Below are 17,144 nucleotides of genomic sequence, written 5' to 3'. Positions count from 1 at the left end.
CTGCTGTGATGCATTTTCATTCCTCTGCCATCTTTAACGTATTAAAAATTATATTGATTCAGTCCCTGATTTAAAAAATCACATTTTTGATTTATTTTAACGGGCAAAAATGCGCCACACCGAACATGTCTATAGAAGTCACTGGCAGCAATTTATTATGGTTGGCGACAAAACAAAGCAATAAGTAAGTTTACAATAAACAGCGCTTTATTTTCGCTAAGAAGCTCAGTTTAGGAGATAATAAACTAAGATTTCGCAATACTTCACATTTACTTAAATTTTTGGGCATTTCATGAGGAATCTAGGGAAGCTGCAATGTTAGGTTCCCTTCCTTCTATTATGACCTAGTCCCGAAAATACTTCTTTGACGTAAAATCTCAAGACTCACGTCGAATAGTTTGAAGCAAAATGTGCATAACCAACACGAAAATATGTGTATTCTTCGCCACAATGGAAATGATAACACAGAGGTACTCTGGGGCCACATACATTCGGCCGTCGGCACTGGTCGATCGCTGCAGACCGCCAGTGTCTCACGGTCCGGATCGCGGACCGTCCGCGGCACACCACATCGAACGGCGGCCGGCCGGTCTGTCGCGCACCACTGCCGTCCCAGCGGACCGCCGGAAGACTGCGACTGAGGACAACAGGACTCCGAGTCCCGAACAGCAGCATCACACCGCCGCCGCCCGGGGTCGGGGGCCGACATCGCGCGAGCTTACGGCTAGGAACACGTCTAGAAAGCGGCGTACGCAGACACTGACCGACGCATACTGAGGACGGTACCGGTGATATTTCCGCTGCGCCCGGCGGCAGGTCCGGTCCGCGGACCACTCCGGACCAGGACCAATCGAACAGGACCAGGACCAGGTCGACCCAGCCGGGCGGATCTGTGTACCGTGGCGACAGATCCAAACAAAACACCAGCGGACACACAGCAGCCAGATTGTCCCAGTTATACACACCGCGAGATCAATGAACAGCCCCGCTGAACGTGACGTCACATGGCACACAAATGACGTCATCCAGCGAAAATGACGTCACACCACGGCAGGAAAGTGATGTCGGCAAACATACCCTAGGAAAAAAACCATCAGGATTTTTCTGATGGTCTGATGGTGCATGGAAATTGGCCCACTGGTCTGATGGTCTGATGGTTTCTGATGGTCTGATGGTTTCTGATGGTTCAGGGGTCTGGTGGTTTGTGATGGTCTGATGGTTTGTGATGGTCTGATGGTTTCTGATGGTCTGACGGTTCTGAAACAGTCGCGCCATCAATTGATGGCGCGACTGTTTCAGGAATTCTGATAGTCACTGCCTAAAGTCCTAGCCTAAACAGCTACAACGGAAATAAATCGGACGAAAAAGTGCTGCTAGACGAAAAAGTGTCCGGTCACGTTACTTTCTCTATTTCGGTGACAGATGCTTATAATTTCGGTGGCACAAATAATTTATCCCCCAAAAATTTTACCAATTTCGTTTTATTTTGCCTCACATCCTAATTTCAGGATCAGCCCCTTGTATCTCTCCGCAGACGATGTCGGAATCTCATCACGGAAACCTCTCCAGAGGACCTTCACGGGCAGACTTGGGTCGAAATCTTGCACATTTTTGGGGAAAAAGTCCTTGATGTCACTGCTATGCACCACACGTTTCACACCATCCTTCAGGAAATGTACATAGGCGTACATCTCAACCGCAATGAAGCGCCAACAACAACGCAGCGTTTCACGCAGCGCCGGCATTTTTGAAAATATGTTTGTTTTCATCGCTTTTTAAAAGAACAAATATCCCAATAATTTTTACAAGTATCACTTCTTAATGATTTAATAATATTATTTTCTATCAGAGAAAGCTTCTAACCGATTTTGGCAATTAAATAGCTTCATTGGTCATGAAAGTACGAGAAATTATGCATGAGAAAGGCAAGTTATATTTCCTATTCCCTTCTTTTTAAAACAAAATAAATTTTTATTAATTATAAGTCATTATTTTAGTGTGTCGTTTTTCATCGTCATGCATTTAGAATAAATTTATTTCTGAGAACTGGCAACGCTGTTCGCTAGAGGAATTTCCGGTAACTGTTTAAAGTGTTTGTTGGGGACCACGAGAAATAATTGAAAGAAATTTGGCTATTTAGAGCTCAGCACTCGCGATGTCGGCCCCGAAGCGCTATAAGGCTTTCTGATGAAATCTTTTTCTGATATAAGGCCTAAACTATTGAACCATCAAACCATCAGACTTTCCGTCAGAAACCACCAAACCATCAGCGCATGCATCTTCTGATGGTCTGATGGTCAGCAGGGTGACCATCAGACCATTAGGCTACACCATTAGAAACCATCAGACCATCACACAACACCATCAGACCATTACACAGAACCATCAGACCATCACACATAACCATCAGACCATCACATAGAACCATCAGACCATCACACAGAACCATCAGACCATCACACAAGACCATCAGAAACCATCAGACCACCAAGCAAGACCATCAGAAACCATCAGACCATCAGCTAGAACCATCAGAAACCATCAGACCATCAGCCAAATCCATCAGAAACCATCAGACCATCAGAAAAATCCTGATGGTTTTTTTCCTAGGGTACGTACGTCGAGGTGAGTTCGACATCAATACATGCTCAACATTCAACCCTCCCCAGACCCCACGTCATGTTCTCCTCCATCTTAGCCCATCCGCTTGCCATAACGCAGCGGGACCGCCCTGAGCAGACGTAGAAGCGCCGTTCGAAGCTCGTCTGAAACGCGGCGACGGTGGTGCCGCCTAGTGGCCCGACTGCTGAATCAGTAGTTCGAGCTCGTCCGCCGAGCGGCAGAGGAAGTTTGCCGACTCGCGGTAGCCGTTGACCAGGACGCGCACGGCGGCCACCTCGGCTGGGGAAAGCTGTGGTCGCGGCGCCGCCTTCTTCGCGAACAGGTCACCCACTGTGAACAGAGCCACACATCTGGATTCTGGAAGATTTTATTTTAGCGGAGACGGGCCATGAATATGTTTGCTAAGATAATATTTAGGTGTACGAGCGAAAGATAATATCCTTATCGACAGAGAGCTTCAATATTTCACCTAACTTCCAGCTAATACGAGCAATCGTAACATCACCTGTGCAACTTACCCCAAGTCCATCATTTTCCCCACCCCTGCCCTTTCAGTCCTAAGAACATCTAAAGTACGCACCTTTCCCATTGGACGGCATCTGGAAGCCGGTCACGGGCAGCATGCCGGAGAACATCTGCCCGAACGCCTGCGAGAAGTTGGGCTGGTACTGCAGGCCGGCCGCCGGCAGCTGTTCGGTGGCGCTCGACACGGGCTGGTCGGGTACGAGCGGGTGCGCCCCGGCGCCCGCCGCCGCCGCCGCGCCGGCCGGGGCTGCCGCCAGCCGGCTGGCCACCTCGTATGTGGCGCTGCGGTCACTGGCGACCGTGGTGGTGAGCTGCGGAATGGGTGAGTTGGTTGGTTATCGTAGACGGTCATTTCTGGTTCGCCTGCTGGTATGATGAGGCTCTCACGGCCTTCGAGACTCCTGAACGATACGCTGCACAGTACGTAAATCTACTATTATAAATCTTAAAAAGTCCGCCGCCGCCCACGCCGCCGCCGTCGGGGTTACTCCCTAAAAGGCTTATTAAGGCGCCGTCGATTGACGCACGAGGGTGAAATTTTCACGACTCGTGGGTCACGTAAAAAAACAGGTCGTATCAAATTTTGGGCACGATGCGGCCGGGGGTGCGCCTGTGGCGCGTGCTCATGTGCGCCATGGGGTTAGCATTAGAATCGCGACCGGCGCCGAGCAGAGGGCACGTGCTTTAGGCTCAGTTGTTCGCTTAAGAAACTGAGTGGAAATACCGGCAGGTCATTGACCTTTGACAACGAAGGCCGACACAAGGCACCGCTGGCCAAGAGGATTCGCCAGTAAATACAATTAATTTGTTTTTGCAATATCTCAGCCGTTTCTGGGCCGATTTAGCTGAAACTTGGACTGTCGGTGGTAGTGTAGTGTAGGGTTGGGTAGGGTAGGGTAGGGTAGGGTAGGGGTAGGGGTAGGGGTAGGGTAGGGTAGGGTAGTGTAGGGGTAGTGTAGGGTAGGGTATGGTATGGTATGGTATGGTAGTGTAGGGTAGGGTAGGGTAGGGTAGGGTAGGGTAGGGTAGGGTAGGGTAGGTAGTTTACGCCAGTTATCCCCGAAGTAGGGAGAGAGGTTCATTAACAGCGACAGCGGATTTATTATAAAATGGCGGCAGCCGGCCACTTCGTCGGCCGGCTGCGGCGGCGACCGCGGGGCAAGAGAGAGAAGCTTCGCGAATCACACGTAAGCCGCTAGACGGCGCAACCACGAGTTATGATCGCCGCCAACAGATGGCGGGACGAGCGTCACCAAGTACAGATAGAGGCCAACAGATGACAGGCCGGGCGTCACTTCACACCAGCCACACTGGAGTGGGGAAGGAGCTCCGATTACGGCCGACGGACAGGAGAGGACTAATATCACACCACACTGGTCACACGCGGGTGTGGTGGCGTGACCACTTTTTCTTCTTCCTCCCCCCTCTGCATCCGAAAAAAAGAAAAAGCGCAGGAAAAAATACGAATGTCACGAAACAAACAGCACTGTCTACATCGATCCCGAGTCGAGATGAAACGAATTAAAAAAAAAAAACAAGAGAAGTGATCGCGGATAAAACACAACAAAAACACGCATCATTAACTCATCGCTTCGGGTCGTAACGTTATCGTAGGATGATCACAGCACCCCTACCGGACGGGCGAGGGGAGTCGTTAGTAAGCATAGGTAGGCTGTCCGAATCGAGAATAAAAACACAATCGGGCGAGGACACACGGTTGCACACTAGGTACACGATCAGTCACCGAGACGGATGGTTGCGCACAGGGCGCAGTGTCACCACCATGTACATACGTGCTCGATTGGTGAACTTTGTCGAAGACCAGACTCCTCGGCCGGCCCAGACCGGGCGCGCTGCAGAGCGCCAAGGGAGGCGAGTGGCCGTCCACAGAGTAGGGCGGCGGCAGAGGCCGCCGACAGAAGAGACCGTGAAAGACTGCAAAGTAGCCGCTTCTTCAGCCGGCAGCGGCGCCTGCTCCGCCATGAGGTCGCTCTTCGGCCGGCCGGTAACTTCAACCAGGAACACACCGGACGGCGCTCGGCGGTGTGCAGCAGGGAGCCAGTCGAGTCAGAGTCGGTGGCGGTAGCTGCCGACGTAACAGTCAGCGGCTGGCGGTGCAGCAGCCAGCAGAAATGGAGTCAATCGGGCTGGTAAAACAGGCTCGGAGCCTTCACTCCTGGCTTCTGCCTTACGTCAAATCCGAGGGAGACAGGCTCTGAGCCTTCACTCCTGGCTTCTGTCTTGTCAATCCGAGGGAGACAGGCTCGGAGCCTTCACTCCTGGCTTCTGCCTCACGTCAAATCCGAGAGACAGGCTCGGAGCCTTCACTCCTGGCTTCTGTCTTGTCAAAGCAGAGGGAGGTCCAATCCGTGAATAGCAATACTCAGGCCACGGCGCAGACGCGCCAGTGCCGCCATCTTGATAAAATAAACCGCCTCAAATGTGCAATACGACAAGTGTCACTGCGCCGCTTTTGGCAAAACGAACATCAAGGGGAGGCATAGGTTGAAACGCTGTCACCACGCCAGTTATCCCCGAAGTAGGGAGAGAGGTTCATTAACAGCGACAGCGGATTTATTATAAAATGGCGGCAGCCGGCCACTTCGTCGGCCGGCTGCGGCGGCGACCGCGGGGCAAGAGAGAGAAGCTTCGCGAATCACACGTAAGCCGCTAGACGGCGCAACCACGAGTTATGATCGCCGCCAACAGATGGCGGGACGAGCGTCACCAAGTACAGATAGAGGCCAACAGATGACAGGCCGGGCGTCACTTCACACCAGCCACACTGGAGTGGGGAAGGAGCTCCGATTACGGCCGACGGACAGGAGAGGACTAATATCACACCACACTGGTCACACGCGGGTGTGGTGGCGTTAGGGTAAGGTAGGGTAGGGTAGGGGTAGGGTAGGGTAGGGTAGGGACTAGGGTAGGGTAGGGTAGGATAGGGTAAGGTAGGGTAGGGTAGGGTATGATAGGGTAGTAGGGTAGGGTATGGTAGGGTAGGGTAGAGTTAGGTAGGGTAGGGTAGGGTAGGGTAGGGTAGGGTAGGTTAGGGTAGTAGGGTAGGGTATGGTAGGGTAGGATATGGTAGGGTAGGGTAGGGTAGGGTAGGGTAGGGTGGGTAGGGTAGGGTAGGGTAGAGTAGGGTAGGGTAGTAGAATAGGGTAGGGTAGGGTAGGGTAGGGTAGGGTAGGGTAGAGTAGGGTAGGGTAGGGTAGGATAGGGTAGAGTAGAGTAGGGTAGGGTAGTAGGGTAGGGTAGGGTAGGGTAGAGTAGGGTAGGGTAGTAGGGTAGGGTAGGGTAGTAGGGTAGGGTAGGGTAGGGTAGGGTAGGGTAGGGTAGTAGGGTAGGGTAGGGTAGGGTATGGTAGGGTATGGTAGGGTAGGGTAGGGGTAGGGTAGGAGTAGGGTAGGGGTAGGGTTGAGTTAAAAAAGGCCCAACATACAAAACACTTGAACACCCCGCAAGTATCACCATCCCTGTTCAATTAAAAACAGCTACCCAAATCTACCCAAATAATACAGCTAAAAATACAAGTCAATCACCCAAACTAATGCACCCGTAACATAACATAAATCAAAACATACAGTTATCGCGTAAACCTGTACCTCTAGTCTATATTATAAATCCTAAAAAGTCCGCCGCCCACGCCGCCGTCGGGGTTACTCCCAAAAAGGCTTATTAAAGGGACTATCCCACCTTTAACATGGGGTTTGAGTTGAGATAGCCAAGTTTGCGGCGAGGTTCAGAAACCACTATCTATCTAGGTTGCAACCCCCGCGGCCTCTTGGTGTTAAAGAAATTGTCCCCTTCATTTGAAAATGGGCCTTGTACAAGGCCCTATCTTCAACATGGAGCGACCGTTAGTGTGACGTCACCTCGTTTAGTCATTCTGATTTAAATGGGTTTGTTCATTGAAAAATCGCTTAAAACTTGGTCTGAACTTTGTTGTGGTGCCTACAGAGTAAAAAGAATCAGCTTTATGACAGTAATGTGGCCTGGGGAAGGAGGTAATTTTGGGCTGTGACGTCACATATTTGAAAGTTTGTGTTTGGAATATGGGAAGCCTACGATGTTTAATGAAAAATAAATGCCAGAACCGTGTTCCTGGTCATCCAATCTATAAAGTCGGGCACAATTTAACTGGTTTTAACAACATTTTAGAAGGTGGGATAGTCCCTTTAAGGCGCCGTCGATTGACGCACGAGGGTGAAATTTTCACGACTCGTGGGTCACGTAAATGAACAGGTCGTATTAAATTTTGGGCACGATGCGGCCGGGGGTGCGCCCGTGGCGCGTGCTCATGTGCGCCATAGGGTTAGCATTAGAATCGGCAAAAACAGGCCATTGCTCGGGAACGGTGAGGGCTACGGGGGTGAAATTTTCACGCCAAGTCGAGCGCGTGCACTCATTTGTCGTATTAAATTTTCGAGGGTGTGGGTTCGGCGGTGTGCACGTGGTGGGGCCGCGACCGGCGCCGAGCAAAAGGCTCGTGCTTTAGGCTCAGTTGTTCGCTTAAAAACTGACTGGAAATAATCAGAGCCGGGAGGTCGTTGACCTTTGGCAATGAATAGGGGTAATGAATGAGGGGTAGGATAGGGTAGGGTAGTGTAGGGTAGGGTAGTGTAGTGTAAGGGTAGGGTAGGGTAGGGTAGGGTAGGGTAGGGTAGGGTAGGGTTAGGGGTAGGGTATGGTATGGTAGGGTAGGGTAGGGTAGGGAAGGTTGAATTGAGTAACATCCTAACTTACGAAGGGCTCGAACAACTCGCATGCATCACCATCATACTTCACAGTTCAATTAAAAGCAGTTACCCAGTTCTTCACAAATAATACCAATAAAATGCAAGTTTCTTCACCCAAACTAATGCATCCGTTAATCATACATATCAAAACATACAGTTATCGCGCAAACCTGTGCCTCTAGTAAAGCGTAAATAAACCACCAGGGTTCACCCAAATTGCCCTCATTTCTAGGAAGCTGATGGTCCCCGCAGAGTTGCTAGCACTATCCATCGACACTAGTCCTGCTTCGCTCCCGGTCTCCTCTCGTTAAGCTCCATACGAAATCGATATATGAAAACCCCTCGGGCCCGTCTGAGACCGCTCTCCCGACCCCAACCCTCAGCAGGTTCTCTTAGAAAGGTAATCTTGCCGACTCCTCGTACCTGCGGGCTGCTGACGGGCTGCTGCAGCGGCTGACTGATGGGCTCCAGGCCGAGTCGCATCCGCTTGGCGTTCTGACTCTCGTTCTCACAGGCCTGCGCCAGGATTTGCTCGGCCTGCACGGAGGTCAGGTGGGGCGGCGTGGGCCGGCTGGCGCGCGCAGCGGCCGAGTCCAGACCGGCCAGCTCGCGACTCCGCTTGTGGCGCCGGCAGGACTGAGGGAGGAGAGGGGTTACGTAAGTCACGCGGAAGTGAACGAACATAATTTACGCGGAAGATTCGCGTAGTAGTCAACGGTATTTACCGCAGAATCGTAACCCACTTTTTGTACTAAAATAATTGGCATGAAATGAATCTGATGATGATGATGCTGATGCAATTTAGAGCATCACCTCTCGCCAGTCATCTTTTTCGCCCAACCATTCCTATTCCGCATGCGACATCGTCATTGTTATTTGTTACCTTGAGGTAGGTGCGGAGTCGTTTCCTCGCGCGGTCGACGAATTCGGGAAACTGCCGACTGCACGAGTCGATGATAGCCTGGATCTTCTCTTTGGGCTGTTTGCTGATGGGCACTATACGGTCCAGGTTTTCATCCACAAACAGCCTTACGAACATCTGCCGGGGCGACACAGAGGGTCAGGTCAGAGCCGAGCGGCGGGGGCTGGCCGGTTGACAGAAGCATGCGGCCGGCGCCAAACGAAATAAAAGGCAAAGAAATGAAGTACGAGCCAAGTACGAGCTATGTTGGGCTCCTTATTTTTTACTATGTGATACGTTCCAATGTTTGGCAAGACCAATTCGGATTAAAGGTGAGAAGTATATGTGCGACAGCATAAATAGGCCTGCAATGAAACCGACGACCGCAAACGCTTGACGGCAAATTAGGTGAACCGAGAACCGTTAACGCTAAACGTCGCCTGATATATTGTCATCTGCTGTTACATTACCGTTACACCAAAACAGTAATATTTACCTGTAAAACGGATTTGTCGACTTACTGGTAATCATACAATACCAGCACAAAACACTATACCGATGACACTGACAACTGGCAAGCTAAGCAGTCAGCAGCCTTTTCCGCGCCTCCAACTCCCGTCAATCAAACGACATCCTCGGTCGCTTGATTGCCAAGAAAACCCAGAAAAGGCCTGATCCTGCAGCTATCGCCGACTCACGTTGAAGGCCTTGAGGCGCTCCGGGTCGAACTTGGCATCCTCCCGGTCGTCGGTGTCCTCGTCGTCCTCCTGCTCGTCCTCCTCGTCCCGGTTGCCCGAGGACGAGTCGTCCTCCTTCGGACTGCGGTCAGTCATCTCAGGAGACTGTCGAACGGGGAACAGCGGGTCATCAGCCGGTCAGCGGGCCACTAAACCGAGAACAACTTTGCCACGATAATGGTTACCTCAGCACAGGCTTCCGCACAAATCACAAGTGTGGTACGTCATCGCTCAATTTATAAATAAGTAAATACACGAATGTAAGAATATCCTATATATAATTAAGCAAAGAAGAAGGAAGAGCAAAGTACACATGCATTCATAAATCACATATCTGACGACCTATCCATGCGGACAAAAAATGGACAATGAATGGGATAAGAGGTCTTCGACTCGAGGATTAACGAGTGAATCACATTCCATGGCTGTCGAACAGTGGGCTGCGGATAAACCGTAATAAAAATTAGTCGCCATTATATCGTATTATCGATAATACCGTCACTGATAAGAATCGGTAGCAGAAACACCGCTCAGTCTCCCGCCCCCGGGCTCGGTTTCTGTACCACTCAGTGCACAGCGGAAGATTGGCACGGCACAGCACGCCACGGGTCGGCCGGTCGGTACGGATCCTGTAACTCGATCGCTGGACGGCCGTGTCGCTAATAAAGCGACCGTCCGTGCCGCCCGGCCGGTGCCGTTGCTTAGCAACCGCTCACCACCGGTGCACCGCCGAATCGGGGCTTCTGCTGCCGCCGCGCGCCGGATGAGTCCGGCTGGTGGCCGTGGAAGTAATATGGTGACCGGTGAGTGGGAGGACTATCATGCGACCGCAGACCAATAGGGTACTCGTGTGCATGTGATACACCATGACACACAATCCAAGCCGAAGTAATTGGAATAAAGCAGGTGTTTGGGACGGGTAGCAGGACTGCTTTCGACTGGACTACAGTGGGTGATACTTGTGTCGTTGGTGTGTAAACGGGCTTTGAGCGCTCCTCTCCCAGTACCTACTTGTGTCGGCCATCTGATATTGGTTGTCGCTCTCTTCGGCCATGTGGTTCATACTAACTATTTGGTAGTTAATCGCATGCTTATCACTCGTCAGTCTGCTACTAAACATACGCCATTCAGCAAAATTGCTCACCAGTCTGCCACTGGTGGTGGCGATAGTGAAACACTCACCAGTCTGCCATTGGTGGTGGCGATTGTGCCGATGGTGTCACCCGTGTCGTCTGTGTCGCAACCGTCGGCCCTGACACCGCCTGCCGACACATCAGTCACACGTTCAGTCGCACACTCAGTCACATCAACAGGTAGATCAGTCGCATTCACAGGGCAGTAACATGTTCACGTACCTACTTATGAAACGGACCCTTAATGGAATCCCTACATTGCCCAACTGTTGTTAAAAAAAAGGAATTTGGAGAAACAGTCACCGTTTGAGACAATGCATGAGAAAATCCACCAAGCTATTCGATAGACCGAGTCGATGTCGATATAGCTTCAATTTCACATTTATCAGGAGCAGTCCGTGCGGCGCGTCCCACTGCCTACGGATCCGTGATGCTATCAGTTCTCTCAGTTGTTGTGTCCGTCAGTGGCAATTCCAGATATGACAGTCCATGCTAAATCAGAAATGACAGTCCATGGGTCAGTCCGCCATATTCGCCGATCCACTCCACCCACGACGCTCCCAGCTCGCACCGAGCCGCTCCCGTCAGATCTCTGTCATTCCGGACCGCATCTGCGCTGTCAGAGGATCCGGGTGCGTGGGGCCGGACCCAGCAGACGCGTCCATCTCTGACTGGCCATAATGCGGGCAACTGTGCCGGCGATCGGCGGTGGCGGAGTCGGACACCCCAGGGCGATCGATCCGCCCCCGGCCGAGCGCGGCTGGCGCCCCCCAGCTCCGGCGGCCTGCCTCCCCCCTCCCCCTCCCTCCGGCCTCGCAAACAGCACAGGGGCTCCGGCAGCCCCCCCCCCCCCTCCCCCCGACAGAGTGCAGAGGCCCCCGGCCGACTGGCCAGCTCCGGCGGCAGGCCTCCACGGCGCCCAGCCCCCTGCTCCGCCGCCGCCCCGCGTCGTACCCGGGCTCAGCGGCAGCCCCAGTAGCCAGTACCCAGCTGAGCAGAGCTCCAGCCCCTAGCTCCGGCGGCCCGTTCAGGCATTCAGCCGCTCACCGTATATAGGCACAGCGGCTCCGGTACCGGCCGCCCCGTCACCCGGCCCCTCCCCCTTCCAGCTCCGGCAGCCGTCCCTGTTTACGGTACTAACAGCCCAGCCTCGTCGACCCAAGCTCCTCAGGCACCCCCAAGTCTTCGACATCGGCCCCAGCAGCCATCCCCCCGGCCACCCCAGCTCAGTCGACCGCCCCAGGCCCCTGACGCGCAGCGGTGGACCCCAGCCCCTCCGGGCTCCGGCTGCCGCTGCCCCGCGGCCAGCGGAGGGGAGGGAGGAACCGGGCCGGTCGGTCGGTCTGCCTACCGCAGCCGCCACTGTGCTTTGTAGCCGAAACTTGGATAAAAGGCATCACAATTTAGGTGGGCAGTAGCCGCAGGTGGAGAATCGTACGGCGGTTTTAAATTGCACACCTGTGCGCAGCAAAGCGTTGGAGTGAAACATGGAATGAAAAAGTGAAAAAGCGGTTTATATAGAGTTTTGGAATTCGGAGAACATGAGTATTGAGTAGTGACTAGGTCACTAGTGAGTACTCGAGTAGGTATGTTCGTCCTCTCCCCCTCCCCGCCATATCAAATGGGAGACCTTTACGTTATGAATCCGCGAATTGCAATAAATAACTGCCCTGGATCAGGAGCTGTGTGGAGAGCGAGTGACGTTCGCAAAACTGCACCACGGTCTAGGCACCGGTGACTAGTCGGTAAATATTTACTTTAGGTCCGCAATACTATTTTAACAAGAAAAAATGCACATTCTTACACTATTTGATGTCCTGAATTCAGATATGATGCTTATATGCATCAAAAATGTAAAATAAGATACTAAAACCCCAGCACATTACACCGCACTGCTGCACAATATGCACTGAAGAAAGCACGCTTCCGCGACAAAAACGAAACATACAACGCTGCCCTATAAAAGAAAAAAAATGATGCAGATATTCATTAGTTTTCGACGTTATGAAAATGACGTCATAATACCAAAGCACAAGAAAAACGGTGAATAAAAAAGAGAATATATTTAGCAAAGCTAATAGAGCATGAGAAAAATGATCAGAACATAACCAAACCTTACCTAACCTGACCTACTGATGTTTGCCTACTGGGGGAAAAGGAAAAAGTGACTTGCATGAATAGATTGCAAGCAATGGTAAGTCAAATATTTTCAGGTTAAGTGGTTATGCATCAGGCTTCAGGCCTTCGGCCTGAAGCCAGATACACAACCACTTAACCTAAAAATATTTGACTTACCATTGCCTGTAATCTCTCCTAAGGCATTGCCTTCGGCACTGCACCGCTCCGCCTCGATTATTTTGACGTCACTTTCCTTACAATTTATTATCATCCGTAATTTCGCTCAACCTTGGTTGGACCATTTGTAGCGGGTGCGCCGCGCAGACGGTCTTTTGACACGTGCAGTTCCGGTCGGAGGTGGGGCCGGCGGTGGTGATACTGGTGATACTAGTGTACTGGTGCTTTTAAATTGGTTTCTAGAAGGAATAAGTATCAGAAATGAAATCAGGAGGTCTTAGAGTATCGTGTGAATGACTTTTATTTACCCCTCTGTTTTGCGGACCTAAAGTAAATAAATACCGACTAGTCTAGGTCAGTGACTTGTCTGTCAGACTAGTCACTGACCTTTATATATGAATCCATATATAAAGGTCATATAAATATAAATCCATATGTCAGACTAGTCACTGACCGGTGACCGGTCAGTGACTAGTCTGACAGGGCATCCAGTTGTCTATAGAAGTCGTAGCTTCTTACCTCCTTTCCTCGATATTTCGTCCAGCATTGTTTGGGCCCGATTAGTTTGCTCCTTTTCCTGCGAAGAAGGCATATTCGTGTAAACGTCTTACGTCTGTGTATGTACAAAGCATATAGCTTAGCGGCCCTCTTCATCTTAGGGCAAAAGTGAACCCATTCTTAGGTATAATCATAACGCCTCTTCCCCCACCAAAGCCCAACCCTTCCTTACCGTTCCCACCAATTTTCAAAACTGATGACCATCTCGCGACTGCAAAATTTTATGAAGATATTTGCTGAAGCCACAAACGCAAGTAGCTACTTACGCGAGCCATTTTTTCGATGATCACAGAAAGTCTGCTACTCCGAGTCTGAGACATACTCCAACACATGGGATAAGTGAACTGAAAGTCGTTCACTTTATGACTTCGAACCTCAGTCACTTTATGACTCCGAATCCGCGAACCTTTGCCTGGTCGCAAATACTAAATATAAATTGATTATGGCCAATAAAATGAGCGCGCCATAACCACTGCTTGCTAAATCTGGCTAAATCACAACGAAGCACAACAATATTCGCGCGCGAGGATAATTTATATTCCGGCGACAGCACGTGCGACTCGGCATTCCCGCGCTATACGAACTAGAGCTGCAACTTACCTGAAAAGTCATACCCGTCGCCATTACCGTAACATGCATGGCGCCGACCCAATGCATAAGACCGACCAAGCGCTGCGCCGACGTGACCAATGAACGACGTTTATTGCCTAAGCTCAGAGACGGTGCTAGTACCACTGCCTTATTACCTACATCTACAGGGTGTTTCACTAAAAGTGTCAAAAAGTAAAAGGCACTTATGCACATAATAACAATGTTTTCTATGGACATTTGCACATCATTCCATCCGCGATTGTTGGACATTTGAATATATAAAAATGATATCACCGTCACTCAAACCTATTCCACATATCCGCCGCTTCTTTTGATGCACCGTTTCGGCACGTGTCCGGAGGTGCCTCAAAGCCCGTTTTCATCATCAGCGTCCAGACTGTCGGCAAAGCCTTGCATTGTGCTCTTCAGCTCCAAAAGTGATGCGACTTAAGTCTTCCTCAGCTCTGCGAGAGCTACTGACCAAAACCAGAAGGCTAGCGGTGACAGATCGGGGCCTCGCGCTGGTCAGGGGCGGGCGGTGAGGCAGCTGATTATTCGGCCAGGGAACGGAACTTCTGGTCCAGCCAGTTCTTGGTGGCTACAGCCGTTACAGTGGTTGTTTCTGATAAATTTGGGTCTTGGCTATTTTTAATGTTGAAATAAGCTTCTTGTTATCTTTAAAGGCCCTAAAAAAGACCCTGACCTTTTCAACGATTTCCGCCGAGAGGTGGGGGCGACCCGCCTTTTTTTTTGGACTGGAACCGGCATCAAAGGAACCCTTTTAAACCTCTCAAGAAGCCCTTTGAAACTTTTATAATCTGGGTCGTAGCGAGGTGAGAGAGTGAAACGTTTCCTGAAAAGTCGGCGTACGGTTTCAATGTTTCTGATAGCACCAAATGTAAATGTAATCCACCGCTCCTGTTGCGGTGTAAATAACCTGTTCTTGTTCTGTATAAGGAAAAAAAAACGACTAGTAACTTTGGCCTCCGGCCCTCGCTCCGTATGAGTGTAAAATATATCTTAAGTGGCCAAAGCATAAATGTCCAAAAATTTGCAACAAAGCCACGTGCGCAACCACGTGCTTTGCGTATTTAATATATCTTTAATAAGCATTTACTTTTTGACACTTTTAGTGAAACACCCTGTAGGTATATCTACACAAGGGTATCTACCGGGTGGCGGGTACCGGTTAGTCGGCAGTCGCTCGTCTTGGGAGATCCCGGGGTTTGAGTAATGCCGTAATGCGCGCGTGGCCATGAAGCTGAAGGGCACTTATTCGGTATTTGACACATACGTAGGGTACCGGAAAGCAAACGCTATATCGTAAGTTACATACATAAAAGCCTGCTTCGCGCTGTCTCATGCAAGGGCCCGATTTTAACAGAATGGCTTCGAGGGTCACATTTCACAAGACGACCGTTGGGTCCAATAGATAAAATAAACTCTGACAGAAGTACCCTGAGAGTGAAAAAGTCAATACATTTTGCACATCTCACGCCAACATGGGATTAAATAGCGTTTTACCACATTTTTCCTTACGTTATAAGGTACAACCCGGGATTCATCCGTCATCCGTGACAGGTGAGTCAGCTGACGGAACACCCCCTCCGACCCCTCCCCTCCCCCTCACCCAACCCACCCACGGCAATATGGCAGCCAGCGCCGTGACCCCCGGCCGACCGCACCATAACTAGCCGAACCCGACCCGTGACCCCGTGACCGCTGGTCAGTACTGACCTCCAGTGGCTGCGGCGATCCTCCCGTGTCCATGCCGTCGCCAGCGACGACAGACGTGTGCGGCCGGCGGTGCGGCGCGCCCGCCGCCGCGCCAAACGCAGGGGTGCCCGGCGCCCGCACCGGGCATTGATCTGTGACGTCACGGCACCGGCCCGGTCTGCCGGCGGCCCGCGTAACAAGTGGCCGGCCCACGGCGGTCCGACGGGCCGGCCGGCGAGCGGCCGCGGGGGCCACCTCTCCCCCGACCCGGACCCCGCACGGAGCCGGCGGCCGAGAGCCGTCTGCGTCATACCGGCGGTTTGTGCGAGCACCTCGCAGGGGAGATTCAGTATAAGCCGAGGGGTGTGGAACGAAATCGAGGGCAAGGTTTAGGCCGACTTTTCAGCGTAATCTCCAATCGTTCGCATGGATCGGAAGATAATAGCGCTGGTACAGCAATCCTGACGTATACTGAATGAACACTGTTTATTTGCTTATTTTCTGAGATCGCCGACGGGAGAGGTAGGTATTCCATGGGGCGACGGAGTTATATAAAATAATGCTAAATAATTGCTCAATAAATTATCAGTTCTCAGTAACGCGTCCTTACGCACCGATAGACCGGGAAATGGCAGTTCTGAGTTCTCTACCGCCAACAACTCGCATCGCGGTTGTAAGTTAGATATAAATTCGTTATCTATTATATGCATTACATCTGGTCTCATGCACTACGCTGCCATTCACGGAAGATCGGAGCAGAATGCGTTACAGGCGTGAGACTGCGTGCAGTGCGCCGCGTGGCGTATTTCTCCCGAAAGTTCGAACTCATCGATGCATGCAAGAGTACACCACAAAGCAGCAATTAAATTCACTTCACTTCCTCGTCCATCGCAGAAACTGTAGACAATAGCTAAACTGCACCGCACGGAGGTGGCCTCCGGTTGCATCGGAGCCCTCTGGGAATTTAGTTCGGAACGGTGGTCGCCCCGCCGACGGGGCAGGGTGGCCACCAGCCACCTCCTCGGCTGGGGCCGATGTGGGAACAGAGAGTCTAGCGCCGCACCACAGAGTAATATCGGACCCGCCAAGCTTCCACAGCGATTCTACAGTCCACAGTGGATTCCACACAGTCACAGTGTGAAAATGGGTACGACAGTGTCTGAGGTCATTCCTTTTTGCACCGGGTGAATATTTTGAAATGAAGTTTATTCTAACTTCATTGCTGTAATTATTTTTCTTCACGCACGAACTCGGTCTAATTTTGTAACACAACGCTTGACTTCATTAGCTAACACCAGGAAATGTGAACGGTCAACGGTATCAA

At 51.3% G+C, this 17,144-nt stretch overlaps 1 protein-coding gene across 4 annotated transcripts; it reads right to left on the bottom strand.

The window, feature by feature from the left end:
- Positions 1 to 417: 417 nt before the first annotated feature.
- LOC122384790 (nucleolar protein 4-like) lies at positions 418 to 16,151 on the bottom strand. 4 transcript variants are annotated; one of them, XM_043372530.1, is made up of 9 exons: positions 15,842 to 16,151; positions 13,475 to 13,532; positions 10,710 to 10,789; positions 9,489 to 9,632; positions 8,773 to 8,928; positions 8,313 to 8,525; positions 3,203 to 3,458; positions 2,616 to 2,952; positions 418 to 1,077 (listed from the first exon to the last, which is right to left on the bottom strand). In XM_043372530.1, the coding sequence occupies exons 1-8, from the start codon at positions 15,872 to 15,874 to the stop codon at positions 2,792 to 2,794; spliced, it is 1,101 nt and encodes a 366-aa protein (XP_043228465.1). In that variant the 5' UTR covers positions 15,875 to 16,151; the 3' UTR covers positions 418 to 1,077; positions 2,616 to 2,791. The 4 variants fall into 4 exon arrangements, with proteins under 4 accessions (XP_043228465.1, XP_043228468.1, XP_043228467.1 ...); XM_043372533.1 differs by lacking the exon at positions 15,842 to 16,151 and adding an exon at positions 13,780 to 14,108; XM_043372532.1 differs by lacking the exon at positions 15,842 to 16,151 and adding an exon at positions 14,051 to 14,081.
- Between the last annotated feature and the right edge of the window lie 993 nt (positions 16,152 to 17,144).

The sequence above is a fragment of the Amphibalanus amphitrite genome, unplaced genomic scaffold (genome assembly GCF_019059575.1).
Source record: "Amphibalanus amphitrite isolate SeventyFive unplaced genomic scaffold, NRLGWU_Aamphi_draft 000198F_arrow, whole genome shotgun sequence".
NCBI lineage: Eukaryota > Metazoa > Arthropoda > Thecostraca > Balanomorpha > Balanidae > Amphibalanus > Amphibalanus amphitrite.
This window is presented reverse-complemented; position numbering and strand designations above follow the sequence as displayed.